General features: G+C 43.2%; 1 protein-coding gene across 3 annotated transcripts in view; it reads right to left on the reverse strand.

The window, feature by feature from the left end:
- LOC142291637 (multidrug and toxin extrusion protein 2-like) overlaps positions 1-18969 on the reverse strand; it is a 175442-nt gene that overhangs the window by 65055 nt on the left and 91418 nt on the right. For all 3 annotated transcript variants that reach the window (XM_075336307.1, XM_075336306.1, XM_075336308.1), the window contains 3 exons: positions 14644-14741; positions 13257-13370; positions 7565-7632 (listed from right to left, as the gene is read on the reverse strand). In XM_075336307.1, coding sequence (XP_075192422.1) covers positions 7565-7632; positions 13257-13370; positions 14644-14741 — 280 coding nt within the window. The remainder of the gene's footprint in view (positions 1-7564; positions 7633-13256; positions 13371-14643; positions 14742-18969) is intronic.

Consider the following 18969-nt stretch of genomic DNA (forward strand, 5'->3'; position numbering starts at 1 on the left):
GGACATTGGACATATAGGGTTAATAGGAGGACTTCTTTGCTGCACCTTCTGAATTTTTCACTGGTTAATGACGTTCATGTTGGGGTTTCAGCCCCTTTTTAATGAGTCCATTTTTTTCTCAAAAGAATTAGAGACGGATTAAGAACATGGTCGTTCGAAACGCGTCCTCTAGTGGGGCAGATGTATAACATGGACTGTTTTATAAGTTTATAATAAAATGAAGTTTTAATGAAGATTTTTCCATGGACTTGGTTGCTGGATTTTTTCTAACTATGACATGAGTTCTGCTACCTTCCATTCTGTGCACGGTCCTGTATAAGCGGTCTCCGGCAAGAAGCAGGTGAGCTGGACAAAGTGATTTTGTTGTGTTGTACCTCCTTCAGCTGTATCTACTTGTAGTGCAATGGACAATGCTTTTCAATACAGCTTAAAAAACAAGTCAGTTTGACTAATAAAAGAATACAATAGCACATACATATACAGTATGCCACAAAATTTCATTCTGTGCATCCCCTGACTGTGTGTCCTGTTGGGACCCGGTCACTCTCAGCCCTTAGCCACATTGAGGCCTATTTTAGACCCATGGTAAGGTTTTAATATTAGAGAGTGTAGGTACTATCCCAACTGGGTACACCTTGGCGTTGGTGGGATAGCTTTATGCTTTTTTTGATCAAAAAATAGTGTTTACTAAGTACCCTATGTTTATATGCACTATGCTTTTATTTAGTTACAGCAGGGTATGTTTTCATTATTTTTTTCTTTGGTTTCTCTTTGTCTTATGGCCAGTGTGAACATGAGCTCACAAGCTCCATGTGTATCATCTCATACTCCAGCTCACTTTTTTGTTTTTATGTAGTTTTTTTTTTGTATTCAGTACAAATAGGGTGTGGCCCCCTTCTTAGTGAGCTGGGCATTTCATTCTGTGCATCCCCTGACTGTGTGTCCTGTTGGGACCCGGTCACTCTCAGCCCTTAGCCACATTGAGGCCTATTTTAGACCCATGGTAAGGTTTTAATATTAGAGAGTGTAGGTACTATCCCAACTGGGTACACCTTGGCGTTGGTGGGATAGCTTTATGCTTTTTTTGATCAAAAAATAGTGTTTACTAAGTACCCTATGTTTATATGCACTATGCTTTTATTTAGTTACAGCAGGGTATGTTTTCATTATTTTTTTCTTTGGTTTCTCTTTGTCTTATGGCCAGTGTGAACATGAGCTCACAAGCTCCATGTGTATCATCTCATACTCCAGCTCACTTTTTTGTTTTTATGTAGTTTTTTTTTTTGTATTCAGTACAAATAGGGTGTGGCCCCCTTCTTAGTGAGCTGGGCATTTCATTCTGTGCATCCCCTGACTGTGTGTCCTGTTGGAACCCGGTCACTCTCAGCCCTTAGCCACATTGAGGCCTATTTTAGACCCATGGTAAGGTTTTAATATTAGAGAGTGTAGGTACTATCCCAACTGGGTACACCTTGGCGTTGGTGGGATAGCTTTATGCTTTTTTTGATCAAAAAATAGTGTTTACTAAGTACCCTATGTTTATATGCACTATGCTTTTATTTAGTTACAGCAGGGTATGTTTTCATTATTTTTTTCTTTGGTTTCTCTGTGGCACAGATTATGTAGTCTACTTGATCTCATGTGTAACATGCCGATTGCAATATATTGGGAGTACTTCACGTCTTTTAAGGAGGAGAATTTCGGAACATGCTTATGACACGAATAATGTGACGACCAGGAGTTTGTCTGGGGTGTCGCAACATTTTCCGGATGTACATGCAGGGGATTTAACAGATATGAAGGTAAATGCGATAGAAAAAGTTAAATCACCTAAAAGAGGAGGTGATTTGAAAAGGCTGTTGTTACACAGAGAGATCAAGTGGATTTTCCTGATGGGAACTAGATCCCCAATGGGTTTGAACAGGAGGAATGATGTGTTATATGCATACTAGGGAGGAGTAGTGTGTTTAATTGTATTTTTTGTGGGATTTTCTTGTGAATTTTTCTGTGGATTTTTCTGCAATGATCTTGTGCTTTTTGTATTGCCTGTAGTTTTTGTATCTTGACGGATACAGAATCGAACAGGAATGAGATGTGTGGTGTTTTCCAATGTTCTTTTTCTTACTGAGAAAAAAGAGGGCTACTTTAAAAGTTTTTTGGAATTTTGTAAAGAGCAATATAGAAGGATTTTTTAGAGAAATAAGTCCTATTATAAGGGGATTTTTTCTCTGATTTTTTCCTCTGAACCGGTTTGCGGTTTTTCTGATTGGGAGATTTAGTAGATATAGGGATAGGATGATAGAATGAGATATCCAGAAATTAAAAATCAAAAATCAAAAATTTAAAGTAAAAATGAAAATATATAAAACAAAATTAATCTAACAAATTAAAATGTTGGATAAATGGGAAGTAGTGCCGTAGGAGACGGTGGGAGGTTTTCTTTAGGACATTGGACATATAGGGTTAATAGGAGGACTTCTTTGCTGCACCTTCTGAATTTTTCACTGGTTAATGACGTTCATGTTGGGGTTTCAGCCCCTTTTTAATGAGTCCATTTTTTTCTCAAAAGAATTAGAGACGGATTAAGAACATGGTCGTTCGAAACGCGTCCTCTAGTGGGGCAGATGTATAACATGGACTGTTTTATAAGTTTATAATAAAATGAAGTTTTAATGAAGATTTTTCCATGGACTTGGTTGCTGGATTTTTTCTAACTATGACATGAGTTCTGCTACCTTCCATTCTGTGCACGGTCCTGTATAAGCGGTCTCCGGCAAGAAGCAGGTGAGCTGGACAAAGTGATTTTGTTGTGTTGTACCTCCTTCAGCTGTATCTACTTGTAGTGCAATGGACAATGCTTTTCAATATAGCTTAAAAAACAAGTCAGTTTGACTAATAAAAGAATACAATAGCACATACATATACAGTATGCCACAAACATAAACTATTTAAATAAAAATAAGAGATCCGGGTTTAAGGCTGCGCTAGAAACCACATGAATCCAAAGGTGTGCGATGAAATCCTTTCTTCTTTATTTCTGCAGGTCAACGCGTTTCAAAGACATATCCGTCTTTTTCATCAGGACAAAAGAAACAATATACAATAAAGATATTGTTTTTGTCCTGATGAAGAAGACGGATATGTCTTTGAAACGTGTTGACCTGCAGAAATAAAGAAGAAAGGATTTCATCGCACACCTTTGGATTCATGTGGTTTCTAGCCCAGCCTTAAACCCGGATCTCTTTTATTTTTATTTAAATTGTTTTAACCCTTTCTTCGGGGCTGCTGCTGACCACCATTTGATGTATGTGCATATAGGAGTTGTGCCTGACACAACTTCAGCAGGTGAGTGTGCCTTTGGCACCTTATTTGTAAAATCTCATACCTGGTAAGACCCTATGTGCGCTTTCTCTCCCACAGACAAATAACAAACATAAACTAGGCACTAGAAGAGCAACATGGTCACCGCTACTCCTCTAATGACCCCACATTGCTACAGACATGCAAACAAACAGCCAAAAATCACAATTGAAAACCTAGGGTGCACGCTTAGTTTGATTAAGTCAGTCAAAAGTGACAAGTTTTCTAGTAGAAGCTCATCAGGAAATGCTCCTTCTTTGGGCAGCTTTTGGAGATGTTTTACATTTCCAGAAGCAATTTTGAAGAGTTTTTTTAGCGTTTATGGGTTATGTGAACATGGAGTTTTTCAAGGAGTTTCTGAAACAAAAATTGAGCAGAAATTCCAGGTTTTTTAGGAGTTTTAAGTTTTAGAAGATCCTGACACTTTCCTCACAGTTTTAGGCTGTGTGCGCACGTTGCCGAATTTCATGCATTTACGCTGCGTATTGCACCGCAGCGTAAATACATGCGTCCTGCGTCCCCAGCACATTCTATGAAGATTGTGCATTGCGCACGTTGCGTTTGAGAGCGCAGCGATTTGGATGCCAACATTTTGTTCCAAATCGCTGCGTTCTAAAAAGCAACATGTCAATTATTCCGTGCACTTTGGATGCAGGTCCCGCTCTGTCTATGGGAGAGGCTGCAGCCATAGCGCAGGAAATCAGCTTTTTTTCTGCAGAAACACTGCATCCATTATGCAGTGTTTCTGCAGCGATTTGAAGCGCACATGTGCTGTCAAAGGTCAAAGAATTATGACTCTTTATAGCCTTAGTATCTATACTAAAACTCTGCAAAGTACAGGAATAACACACACACACACACACACTGATGGCACAGCAAAGGGGCAACACACACATAGTGATGGCACAGCACACGGGCAACACACACACACACAGTATTGGCACAGGGGCAACACACACACACACACACACAGAGAGTGATGGCAAGCACAGGGCAGTTTTTCTGTGGAGTTACAGGCAGACATTTGTACATTATAATACTCACATGCTCCTGTGCTGTGAGAGATGATGATAGTGGATCTGGTCTCTCTGCTGCACTTCCTGTGAGTCTTCCTGGCTGCTCCTCCTGTCCTCTGCTTTTTCTTTCTATTCCTTCTGTTCTCCGCTGCTCACTCACTGTTTTTCTGCTCTCTGTTTGCTTTTCTCTATTTTCTGTGGTCTCTACTCCTTCACTCCTGCACTGTTTTCCGTTTCATCATTTCATTCGGCTGTACTGAACAAGCTCTGCCCCCTCTCCTGATTGGCTGTTCTCCTCCTGGCATCTCTCACTAGAAGAAGCTGCTGCCTGGCCACTCCCTCCTCTTCAGCACAGGCCGCGCACAGTGTGCAGTGTGGGCGCCACTGAATCTCTGCATTGGCCAGTCTGCAGCTATACAAACAGTGCCGGCTCCCAGCGGCGTTAATCAGCTGCTTGGTAACGGCCCCGGGGGCATGATGCATGAAAGTGAAAACGCAACACACTGCAGGCAGCCACCCCAGGCCCCTCCAGCCAGGGCTGCCAGCAGGAATTTCCGGGCCCGAAACGGACAACATTTTTGGGCCCCCTTCAGACTCCACCACAGCTCCGCCTCTAGCCCTCGAACCTTCGGCAATGAAAAAAAGTGGTTTCCAGCATCACGTCCAAGAAAAGGTTAAAAACCAATTTTATTCCATAAGGTTAAAACCAACACTAGGTTGGATGGACGTCCACAAAGTATAAAACAATGTCTGACGCGTTTCACACCTAACAGAGGTTCTTAAGGGTGCTTTACACGCTGCAACATCACTAGCGATCTTGTTAGCGATGTGACATGCGATCCGCCAAGATCGCACATGCGATCGGCGCTATAAAAATGACCTATGTGCGATCTTGGCAGATCGCATCTGCGATCTAGTGTGTCACATCGCTAACGAGATCGCTAGCGATGTTGCAGCGTGTAAAGCACCCTTTAGTCTTAGACATATCTTGCTAGATTTGCACAAGTTAGTTATGGAATAAAATTGGTTTTTAACCTTATTTCTTGGACGTGATGCTGGAAACAACTTTTGTTCTATTGCCGGACTTTGCCTCTTTGAACATGGAGCTGCCCTCCCTGCACCGTCCCCCAGAGAGAGGACCCAGATGATGCCTTTACCGGGGGGAGGGCTGAGATCCTCCTTTGCATACTGACCTCCAACCTTCCACAATCCCACCATCAGTCTTGGAAAATCTCCAATTCACAGTCCTCACCAATCAAATATTAACTGCTAGTCGTCATTTTGACAGCCTGAAAAAAGCTGCATGCACCATTTTTTGGGTCATTAAAATGACGAACGCCAGACAGCATCATCAGCCATACGTGTATATCTAATATATAAAGCTGTGTATGTGTGTATAATATATATATATATATATATAGATAGAGAGACACTGTATGTGTGTCCCCTATAGGAACCCGCACCGTCTCATTTACAATACGATATTTTGCACAGAAATCTCATGTGACTCAGGGATCGTCATAGACTATTTTTTGAGGGGGAATTTTAAACCCGCGCTTTAGGCTGGGGCCACACAGGGCACTAGTGTAATCCTCGCATGACACTCGGCTCACGCTGGGAGCACAGCAGGAGGCGAGTGTCATGCGAGTGTCACTGCGACTGAGGTCCGATCATGCGATCGGACCTCAGCTGCAGGGGACGGGCGGGCACTCAGGAGGGGAGGGTCAGTGCTGCGGAAGGGAGGGAGGGATTTATCTCCCTCTCTCCTCCGTAGCCAGCTATTGCCATTCTCGCCCTGCACTTGGGTTACACCGGTGTAACGCGAGTGCGGTGCGATTTTTCTCTCGCCCCATACACTTGAATGGGTGTGAGAGAAAGAGTCCCGCATAACAATCGCAGCATGCTGCAATTGTTTTCTCGGTCCGATTGGGGCCAAGAAAATAAATCGCTCGTGTGTGCTGGCACATAGGCTAATATTAGTCCGAGTGGAATGTGATGTTTTATCGCATCTCACTCGCTCCGATTTTGATGTCGTGTGTCTTAAGCCTTACAGTTACTCTCCAAAAAAATTCCTTACATTAAAGTCAATGGGGCTAGGAGGTACAGGTCATTAATAGGAGCTGTGATTGGTTATTATGGGCAGCAAAGGACATTGCTAGTGTAAGAAGCTTCTGTGTGAGGTAATATGATATCGGTGGAGAGACGGATAGAGACAGACAGGGAATGAGAGAGACAGACAGACAGATAAGGAATGAGAGAGAGAGACAGACAGGGAATGAGAGAGAGAGAGAGACAGACAGATAGGGAATGAGAGAGACAGAGACAGACAGACAGACAGGGAATGAGAGAGACAGAGACAGACAGGGAATGAGAGAGAGAGAGAATGAGAGAGACAGGGAAAGAGACAGACAGAGACATCCAGACAGCCTACACGCACAGTTACACACTGTACATTACCCCATCTTGCAGTTTCTGATCAGTGAAGAGCAGGAGAGAAACCACGGGGACTTGCACGGAGGCTGCAGCAGCTGAAAAGCAGGATCTGCATGTTCACTGGTCATGTCATCAGGCACATGATTACTTAGATGACAGGTCCTTCACCGCAGCCTCCATAGTACATTTCCTGTCCTGCACCGATCACATAGATCAGTGCAGAGTTGGAGAGAGGGCAGCTCTCTATGAGCGACTCGGGCCCCCTCTATGCCCTGATGGCGGCCCCGCCCCCTGGGGCCCGGTAAGCTGAGGGATGAAAGGGAAGGAGCCTGGTCTGTCAGCGAGCGTCCGGGCCCCCCCCTCCTGCCTCCAGCTCACGGGCCCAATAGCAGTGGCGTGGTCTGCCTCTATTGACGGTACGCCACTGGCTATGGATAGATATACAGTACATCATATAATAATTAGTAATGAGCGAGCACTACCGTGCTTGGGTGCTCATTACTCGTAATGAGCAGTTAGATGCTTGGATGGGAGCGACTCAAGTACCCGAGTATAATGGAAATCAATGGGGAACCCAAGCATTTTTCAGGAAGATGTCACAGAAAAATGCTTGAGTTCCTCATTGACTTCGATAATACTTGGTACATGAGTCGTGGCCATCTGAGCATCCAACATTACGAGTACTGAGCACCCGAGCATGGTAGTGCTCAATCATCATAATAAAAGAGATTACACTGATATTATAATAAACTCACCATGTAAGCTGCTGATGCCAATTCCAACATTATAGCCTGAGCGCCGAGTTCCACAACACTGATAAGACCTATAGTAAAAAAGTAACATCAGATAATTCACTACTGCATTAAGGGCATTTATTAATAAAAATGACATCTGAATCAAAACACTATAAGGTGTGTGACCATGCTTTGGGAAAAGCTGGAGTTGTTTTTTTTCTCAAGAATCTATCTTAGTGTTATTTGGTAATTTCCCAAAACAATTTTTGACGTTTTTAACTGCCAACTTTTTTTTACATCTTTGTTACTGGTATTTTCACTAACAACTAGTAGTTTGTCAAACCTGTGCATCTTTTGTGCCTTTCTATTGACGGCTATTGTAAAATAATTAGTGTCTTCACAACAGAAGATGCCAGAAGAATGGTCTGCTCATTTCTTTTAAACCTGAAGATGGAAAAAAATTAAAGAGAACCTATCACCAGGTTTTTCCTATATGAGCTGTGGCCACCACCAGTAAGCTCTTATATACAGCATTGTGGAATACTGTGTATAAGAGCCCAGGCCGCTCTGTATAAAGTAAAAAACACCTTTATTATATTCATCTAGGGGGCGGTCCAGACCAATGGGTGTCGCTTGTCACGGGTCGGTGCTCCCTCTCTGCTGCGATCGCCGTCCTCCTTCTTTTCAGCCCAGTGTGGATGATGCATCCTACGTCATCCACACAAGCCAGCATTGCGGTCCTGTGCAAGAGCACTTTGATCTGACCTGATGATGTACTGTAATGCACAGACGCAAGGAAAGTTCAAAGACCACACAAGCACACTAGAATACTTTGATCGGCCCTCAACAGGCAGGTCAAAGTGCGCATGCACAGTAGTGCACTGCCAGCCTGTGTGGATGACTTAGGACACATCATCCACACTGGGCTGGGAAAGAGGACGGCGATCACACAAGATGGAGAGGCGCCAGACCTGCAACCAGTGACACCCATCGGGTTAGACCACCCCCTAGGTGAGTATTATAAAAGTGTTTTTTTTCCTTATACAGAGCGACCAGTGTACTTATATACAGTTGTGCTCAAAAGTTTACATATCCCAGCAGATTGTTTGGTTTGCTTGCTTAGCCTTTTTTCAGAGAATATAAATGATAACACAAAAAACATTTTTTTCACTCATGGTTAGTGGTTGGGTGAAGCCAATTATTGTCAAACTACTGTGTTTTCTCTTTTGAAATTATGACAACCACAAACATCCAAATGACCCTGATCAAAAGTTCACATACCCCAGTTCTTAATACCGTGTATTGCCCCCTCGAACATCAATGACAGATTGAAGTCTGTTGTGCTAGTTGTGGATGAGGCTCTTTATTTTCTCAGATAAAGCTGCCCATTCTTCTTGGCAAAAAGACTCCAGTTCCTGTAAATTCCTGGGCTTTCTTTCATGAACTGCGCGCTTGAGTTCTCCCCAGAGTGACTCAATGATATTGAGATCAGGAGACTGGCCACTCCAGAACCTTCACTTTGTTCTGCTGTAGCCAATGACAGGTCAACTTGGGTTTGTGTTTTGGATCGTTGTCATGTTGGAACGTGCAAATACGTCCCATATGCAGCTTCTGGGCTGATGAGTGCAAATTTGACTCCAGTATTTGCTGATAACGTGCTGCTTTCATCTTTCCTTCAAACTTGACTAAGTTTCCTGTGTCTTTGTAGCTCACACATGCCCACATCATGAGCGATCGACCTATGTGCTTTACAGTAGGAATGGTGTTCCTTTCATTATAGACCTTGTTGACACCTCTTCAAATGTAACATTTATGATTGTGGCCAAAAAGGAAAATTTTAGTTTCATCACTCCAAATTACCTTGTTCCAGAATTTTGGAGGCTTGTCTCTGTGCTGTTTGACATATTGTGGGCGAGATACATTTGTATGAGATACATACAGATGGCATTTGTGCAGTAATGACTTTTTCTGGCGACTCGACCATGCAGTCCATTTTTCTTCAAGTGCCTCCTTATTGTGCATCTTGAAACAATCACACCACTAGTTTTTAGTCCTGTATTTCAGCTGATGTTATTTGTGGGTTTTTCTTTGCACCCCAAACAATTTTCCTGGCAGTTGTGGCCAAAGGTTTTGTTTGTCTACCTGATCGTGGTTTGGTTTTCACAGAGCCCCTCATTTTCCATTTGTTAATGCCAGTCAGCAGTGTTCAAACATCATTTATCAATTCCTTGAATATCTTTTTGTATCCCTTTCCTGTTTTATATAGTTCAACTATCTTTTCCCATAGATCCGTTCACAATTCTTTTGCTTTCCCCATGACTCACAATCCAGAAACATCAGTGGCTGGATGAAAGATGCAAGAGTCTGAATAGAGAGGGGTTATCTCCAAAACGCATAGAAAAAAAAAACCCCTGCATTTCTCTTATATGGAATTAACTCTTTATTGGCACAACAGCGCAGACATTTTCCCAATTTTTATCCTTCTTTTTTCTTGCTTCCGCCTTTGGCACGTGGAGTCTGCAGCAGCTGATACATGCTTTAATACTGGTTGTGAGTCACACAACCATCTCAGGTGAGTGGTTTTCATTAACCCTTACTGTTGCTATCCTGGTAAGAGCCTATATGCGCTTTTTATATCCACAGTTATTTTTACTATTGGATCCCAGAAACTCACTCAGCTTTTATGCACACACACTGATTACAAGCAAACAGGTCACAGGTGAGGATGTTACCTTTATGTTACGTCACCGCCGGAGTCTGCTCCAGCGACTTCTGCTCCGATCACCAGGCGACGTCGTGTTCCTGCCGTGGATGGTGCCGGTGATCGGAGAGGAGTCGATGCCATCGGCACCGGTGGGCGTAGGCTCCGATCATCCACTGGGCTGGGTTATCTTGGGATCTGCAGTACCGCTGGCTGACTGTGGGTGGCGTGCGTCTTCCAGCTGAAGTTGCCAGCGTTCAGCTACAGCCAATGGGAAGACACCACACCCTTCTTATTCCCCCTCCTGTCACATGACCACTGCCAGAGATAGTTCTGATTTCCTGGCTCCTGGTCCGCCCTATTCTGTTTTGTGATTCCTGTGTGCTGACTTCTGCGTGTTTGCTGACTACCCTTCTGCCTGCTGTTTTTGTACCTCACTGCCGATCCGGATTTGACCTCTGCTCTGTTTTCTGATTACGTCCTTGTCTGACGATTCTGTCCCTGTTCTGCTATTCCTGGTTTGACCCTGCCTGACAACTACTCTCATCGGACTGCAGCCTTCCACAGGTAGTGATCTCCAGGGCCCTGTGTAATTCCAAATCCCTGTATAGGGGTTAAAGGGTTTCAGGGTTCTGGGGGTCCTGCTTGGTGAGTGGCTTCCCTCTAGTTGTCCATTACATCCCCCCTGAGTCTGTTGATCCTGGCAGGCGTTACATTTTATTAGCCATTCAAACCCATTTGTGTCAACTTCTGTGCATGTTATCAGGCCAAGATCACCAGGTCACTTTTAACCAGGGTCATTTGGATGTTTTTGGTTGTCATTATGATTTCAAAAGAGAAAACACAGTAGATTGACAATAAATGACTTCACCCAACCACTAACCATGAGTGGAAAAAAGTTTGTGTTATCATTCATATTCTCTGAAAAATAGCCAAGAAAGCAAAAAATCTGCTGGGGTATGTAAACATTTGAGCACAACTGTATAGTATTCTAGAATACTGTAAATAAGGAATTACTGGTAGTGGCCGCAGCTTATAAGGGACAACCCTGGTCACAGTTTCCCTTTAATAGCAAAAACATCTTGCTGCGCTGTCTATACAGATATTGCAGAAAGGACCCATGACAAAGTGGAAAAATAAATCGCTATATCACTTAAAAAAAATTAAAATACACACATTGGTCCACATTTATAACTGTATAACCTGTACCAAAAATTGCAACAAAATTCTAAGCACCAAAAGTGGGCAAAAATGTAACTTTTTACCCTGTGCTTATATTGTAAATGTACAAGTGCATTTCAATAAATTAGACTATTATCAAAAAGTTAATTTATTTCAGTAATTCAATATAAAAAGGGAAACGCATATATTATAGAGTCATTATAAATAGTGATCTATTACAAGTGTTTATTTCTATTCATGTTGATGATTATGGCTTACAACCAATGAAAACCCAAAAGTCATTATCTCAGAAAATTACAATAGTATATAAAACCAACTGAAAAAAAAGATTTTAAACTCAGAAATGTTGGCTTACTGGAATGTATGTACAGTAAATGCCCTCAATACTTAGTCGGGGCTCCTTTTGCATGAATTACTGCATCAATGCGGCGTGGCATGGAGGCGATCAGCCTGTGGCACTGCTGTGTTATGGAAGCCCAGGTTGCTTTGATAGCCGCCTTCAGCTCATCTGCATTGTTGGGTCTGGTGTCTCTCATCTTCCTCTTGACAATACCCCATAGATTTTCTATGGGACTTAGGTCAGGCGAGTTTGCTAGCCAATCAAGCACACTGATACTGTGGGTATTAAACCAGGTATTGGTACTTTTGGCAGTGTGGACAGGTGCCATGTCCTACTGGAAAATGAAATTTCCATCTCCAAAAAGCTTTCAGAGAGGCATGAAGTGCTCTAAAATTTCCTGGTAGACGGCTGCATTGACTTTTGTTTTGTTAAAACTCAGTGGATGTACACCAGCAGATGACATGGCTCCCCAAACCATCACTGATTGTGGGAACTTCACACTAGACCTCAAGAAACTTGGATTGTGGCCTCTCCACTCTTCCTCCAGACTCTGGGATCTTGATTTCCAAATGAAATGCAAATTTACTTTCATCTGAAAATAACACCTTGGACCACTCAGACATAGTCCATTTCTTTTCTCCTTGGCCCAGGTAAGACGCTTTTGGCATTGTCTATTGGTCATGAGTGGTTTGATACAAGGAATGCGACAGTTGTAGCCCTTGTCCTGGATACGTCTGTGTGTGGTGGCTCTTGAAGCACTGACTCCAGCAGCAGTCCATTCCTTCTGAATCTCCCCCAAATTTTTGAATGGCTTTTTCTTAACAATCCTATCAAGGCTGCGGTTATCCCAGTTGCTTGTGCACCTTTTTCTACCATACTTTTTCCTTCCACTCAACTTTCCATTAATATGCTTGGATACAGCAATCTGTGAACTGCCAGCTTCTTTAGCAATGTCCTTTTGTGGCTTACCCTCCTTGTGGAGTGTGACTGCCTTCTGGACATCTGTCAAGTCAGCAGTCTTCCCCATGATTGTGTAGCCTATGGAACCAGACTAAGGAACAATTTTAAACGCTTAGGAAGCCTTTGCAGGTGCTTTGTGGTAATTATTCTAATTTTCTGAGATAATGACTTTTGGGTTTTCATTGGCTGTAAGCCTTAATCAACAACATTAACAGAAATAAACACTTGAAATAGATCACTTTGCTTGTAATGACTCTATACAATATATGAGTTTCCCTTATTGTATTGAAGTACTGAAATAAATTAACGTTTTGATGATATTCTAATTTATTGAGATGCAGTTGTATTTTCTCAATGACGTGCTTGTGGTCTCCACTTTCAAGATAAATTTAATAAGCAGAAAGACAAAATATGGCACATTTGTTCAAGCATACTGGTTATAGCAGATATGTGCTTTACCAAACATTTGAGTGAAAACTACAAGATTTGTATGTAAAGGTTTGTTAGAAGGAACAGTACACGTGGGTTACCTGCTAGAAAACCTCCGATTTCAAAGCTCCACCATTCAATGCACATCATCAGCATGCCGGGTATGGCCAAACGAATAAAGGAGCCCCATTCCTGTAAAGAATCCCTGGACCAACCTTAAAAACAAGACAAACACATTGTGCAAGTAAATTCTAAGAAAAATCAGCAGACAGTCATAAGGGATTGATATTCGTATTGTTATTTTTATGTATTGCATAAAAAACAAGTAACAGAATTAAATGAATGTAAACTGCCAGTAAGGCAGAAGACTAAAGAGCGCTTTACACGCTACAATATATCTTACGATGTGTCGGCGGGGTCACGTCGTAAGTGACGCACATCTGCCATCGTAAGTTACATTGTGGCATGTAACAGCTACGTGCGATTGAACGGTAAAACGTTCATCGCACGCACGTCATTCAATTCCTAAAAATTGCACTTCAGATTGTTCATCGTACTCGGGGTAGCACACATCGCAGTGTGTGGCACCCCGGGAACGATGAACAGATCTTACCTCCGTCCCGCGGCTTTCGCCGGCAATGCAGAAGGAAGAAGGTGGGCGGGATGTTTATGTCCCGCTCATCTCCGCCCCTCCGCTTCTATTGGCCGGCTGCCGCATGACGTCGATGTGACGCCGAACGTCCCTCCCACTCCAGGAAGTGAACGTTCGCCGCCCACATCGAGGTCGTATGGACGGGTAAGTACGTGTGACGGGAGGTTACTCATTTGTGCGACACGGGGGCGGGTACGATCGCATACGATATCGTATGCTGGATCGTATGGTGTAAAGCAGGCTTAATACAAGCAAACAAACTGCACTACAGCACCAAAGCTCAGCAACGATACTTGATATAAAGCCACTGAGCTCACGGATTGCCTGCAGCTTTATTGACAGCGCAGTAAGTAAAATCAGACACCATCAGCAGCAGCAGACACTCAACACTGGACCCAAAAACTGTGATTAAAGCACAGTTTATTTTTTAAGACAAACTGCAATTAGTGGTTTTTTTTTAACCAGAAAACCCCTTTAACGGTCTGAATTATTACATATTACACCTTGGCTAGATACTATATCAACAACTACTTTAATGGGGTTGCCCCCTTTTAGAAAGTCTTTGTCCCTACACGCATAAATTATCAAAATGTGCTTTACTCATCACCCCTGGGTCCAGCACTGAGTCTCTGCCACTGCTCCCAGCGTCTGGTGTTGGATACGGGGCTAACATCACACAAACAGCGCTGCAGCCGATCAGTGAGCTCGGCAGGTCGAGGGGTTGTTCCAACTAGATCAAGGACACTGAGCAAAGCGCACTTTGTTATTGTATAACAACTACAACCAGGAGAAATATTTTCTTAAAGGGGACAAGACATTTAACAACAGACACATACCTCCCCATGTCAGGAGGTGCAGCTTTTTCCAAATAATATAAATAAAAAGTAGTCCACTCATTGCAAACTGTGACACTGTGTTTGCCCACGCTGATCCCCTATAGGAAAAAAACAAAAAACAAATAAAAACACACAAGGGGTAAATGAATAAATGATCTCTTCTGCTTACTTACTTATTAGATTACTGTATTTATTGCTTCCTTATTTTTATTTTGTACTGTGTCACATTATACAGGTATTCTTTCATTAGCCAATCAACACAACCGTCCCACCCCCACCTCATCACTATTGTTACCGCCACATCAGAGTGTTAAAAAAATCTTTGCTCTCTAGGCACGGTCACTGTAAGCCTAGGGACATCAGAGCTGTCAGCATGTATGCTTTAATAAGGCCACCGTTATGGAACTAGTTACATTATAGTGTACCATACACATAGAGTAATGCTTAGCGGGTACCACAGAATCGCTAAGTTAAATATATATACAGCAGCCCGGCCCTCACTTTAGCTTTTGCTGGTGCAGTGCATGATCTATCTGTTGATCAGGGCAGCACTAGTTTGAGGAGAGGCAGGAACGTTGTACAGGTGTTAAGAGGAACCTGATCAACCAGCACAGAAGGCAGCAAAGTCTAAGCTGGAGTTTAGAGGATTAAGGGGCACTTTGCACACTACGACATCGCAAGCCGATGCTTGCGATGCCGAGCGCGATAGTCCCCGCCCCCGTCGCCGCTGCGATATCATGGTGATAGCTGCCGTAGCGAACATTATCGCTAAGGCAGCTTCACATGCACTCACCTGCCCTGCAACGTCGCTCTGGCCGGCGAACCGCCTCCTTATTAAGAGGGCGGGTCGTGCGGCGTCATAGCGACGTCACACGGCAGGCGGCCAATAGAAGCGGAGGGGCGGAGCTGAGCGGGACGTAAACATCCCGCCCACCTCCGTCCTTCCGCATAGCCGGCAAGAGCCACAGGACGCAGGTAAGGTGATGTTCCTCGCTCCTGCGGCTTCAAATACAGCGATGTGTGCTGCTGCAGGAGCGAGGAACAACATCGGTCCTTCCGAAATTATGGAAATGACCGACGCTACACCGATGATACGATCTGGACGTTTTTGCGCTCCTTAATCATATCAAAAAGGATTTACACACTACGATATCGACTGCGACGCCGGATGTGCGTCACTTTCGATTTGACCCCACCGACATCGCAGCTGCGATGTCGTAGTGTGCAAAGTGCCCCTAATGGGGCAAAAAAGCAAAGTATTGGTGTAAAGAGCAGCTTCATAAGCAATGATCACATTCTTATAACCAAGTCCAGCACAAAGGATTGAGGATATGGCTCTGGTCAAGCTGGGTCAATACTGTTCAATACCGACATAGTGAAATCCCTCAGGGGCTTACTGGCTACAGAGTCAGAGTATATGAAATAAAAGTCTAAAAGCTGAGGGTCCTACTGATGGTAAAGTAGCTTTATCCACACACATTTATTCCCATAATGAGAGGCAATAAAAAATGTAGTTATTTTACTTATTCATATTCTGCAGCACTTTACTGACATCATCATCACCATTGGGGCTCACAATCTAAGGGGTACTTCACACGCTGTGACATCGCATCCGAAATATCGTCATATCGGCACATCCGGCGCCGGTAACGACATCGCAATGTGTAAAATCCTTTGCGCAACGATAAACGATCACAAATGCGTTGAATATCGGTGATCTGTGTAGCGTCGGTCATTTTCATAATGTCGGGTAGACCGCAGGTACAATGTTTGTCGTTCCTGCAGGTCCACACATCGCTGTGTGTAAACCCGCAGGAGCGACAAACATCTCCTTACCTGCTTCCCGCCGGCAATGAGGAAGGGATAAGGCGGGCGGGATGTTATGTCCCGCTCATATCCGCCCCTCCGCTTCTATTGGCCGCCTGCCGTGTGACGTCGCTGTGACGCCGAACGCACCTTCCCCTTGAAGAAGGGATATTTCGGCAGTCACAGCGACATCGCCGACCAGGTATGTGCGTGTGAAGCTGCCGTAGCAATAATGTTCGCTACGGCAGCAATCACCACATATCGCATGTGCGACGTGGGCGGGTACTATCGCGCTCGGCATCGCTAGCCGATGCTAGCGATGTCGCAACGTGTAAAGCCCGCCTTAGATGTCTATCAGTATGTCTTTGGAGTGTGGGAGGAAACAGTGCACCTGGTGGAAACCCACAAAAACATAGGGAGAACATACAAACTCCTTGTAGATGTTGTCTTTGCGGGGATTAGAACCCAGGACGCCAGCGCTGCAAAGAAACAGTGTGAACCACTGAGCCACCGTGCAGCCCTACAGTAATGTAAGAAGTCGATCTGTGCTCATTTAAAGGGAACGTGCCAGCTGATTCATGTTGCCCGAACCACAGGCAGCATGAATTGGAGACAAGTTCAGTTATTGCAGCCCTGTTTTTGCACTGCCATAGCATTTCAAAGAATCTTTCAAAATGACAGCTGGGGATGTGACTAGGATGGCTAGTCTATAAACCCGCCAAGGAACAGAACTGTCAGTCTAGGAAGAAGATGTTGGGACCCTGCCTCATTAACTAGTCACCATGGTCGCACTGTGTCCAGCCTCCAATGTTCATAGCTCATAGTGTTTAAAGTTGAAGGTAGACTTAAGTGCATCCTACCCATTACCTAACCTAACATGTTGTGAAGTATATTTTCTCTGAATCGCATATTTCAGAGTGCGTGAATCAGGCAGCATGAATGAGCTCACAGGTTCCTTTTAAAGCCCTTATGAATCAGTTGATGCAAACTGTTTGGGAACCAAAACAATTGTTTTCATACAGTTTGACCATATTCAGCAGCATTTGGTTTACACGAAGAGGTGAGAAGTCAACAGTGACAATTTAAAAGCTACATAAGCAATCTGATCAGACCACAAACTTGCTTTTTACATGTTTGACAACTGATAGCTGTTAAATTTACACGAGCCAATGATTTAACGTCTTCAAATACAGTGAAGTAAAATCTTATCTATATATATTTCCTTTGTGTGTATTGGAACAACACACAAAAAAAGGTCAAATTGGACATAATTTCACACAAAACTCCAACTATGGGCAGGACAAAATTGTTGGTAACCTCAACTTAATATTTAGTTGCACACCATTTGGAATAAATAACTGCAATCAATCTCAACCTATAACCATCTCAAGCTTCTTACACCTCTTAACTGAAATTTTGGGCCACTCTTCTTTTACAAACTGATCCAAGTCTTTCATTTTTGAAGGTGTCATCTCACAACAGCAATTTAAGATCTCTCCAAGGGTGTTCAATGGGATTTAGATCTGGACTCATTGCTGCCACTTCAGATGTTTAAAATTATAGAAAAAAACTCCTAAAATTACAAATCTTTATTTATATTCAGTATTAAAAGGGGGAATACCCAACATATATATCAATATAAAATTTAAAATTTAAATCAGATATCCAAGGGTATCAGTTTCTGATAGGAGCCGCTTATATCCAACTAGGTGGTTTTTTTATTGGGTCATTGTACCCTATTATTTCCCAATTAAATTATATTGGGTATAATATATTGTTAATCTTTATATTGGATTTGTTGGTTCAGCTGTGAAATTATCCTGTAGACTGTCACCTCTTATCTGCTAGGGTCTGGTTAGGGCCTATAGGGACAGACTAGGTTGAGCGGGGGCACCTATTGCGCAGGTTTTAGGGTGCCAACCTCCGCGGCAAGGAAGGGGTGAGTGTAGGGCACTAGAAGGGCTAGGCCCCCCCCCTTGTACCCTTGGATATCTGATTTAAATTTTAAATTTTATATTGATATATATGTTGGGTATTCCCCCTTTTAATACTGAATATAAATAAAGATTTGTAATTTTAGGAGTTTTTTCTATAATTATGCACTAATGCACTTCTAATTGACTGCTTCAACTTTTCACTTCAGATGTTTCCAGCACTTTGTTTCCATCTATAACTGGATGCTTCTTGAAGTATGTTTGGGGTCATTGTCCTGCTGGAAGATCGATGACTCAAACCCAGCTGTCTGACACTGGGAACTGCATTGTGACCCACAATTCTTTGGTTATCTTCAGATTTCATGATGCTTTTCAAACAAACAGTCAAGACACTCAGGGCCTGAGTCCGCACAACAACCTCAAAACATCTTTGAACCACCACCCTATTTGTAGAGGTAGTGTTTTCTTTTCTTTGTAGGCCTCATTCTGTTTTCGGTAAACAGTAGAATGATGTGTTTTACCAAAAAGCCCTCTCTTTGTCTTATCTGTAGACAAGCTGCTTTCTCAGAAGGATTTTGGCGTAGCG

This window comes from Anomaloglossus baeobatrachus, chromosome 2 (genome assembly GCF_048569485.1).
Source record: "Anomaloglossus baeobatrachus isolate aAnoBae1 chromosome 2, aAnoBae1.hap1, whole genome shotgun sequence".
Lineage (NCBI taxonomy): Eukaryota > Metazoa > Chordata > Amphibia > Anura > Aromobatidae > Anomaloglossus > Anomaloglossus baeobatrachus.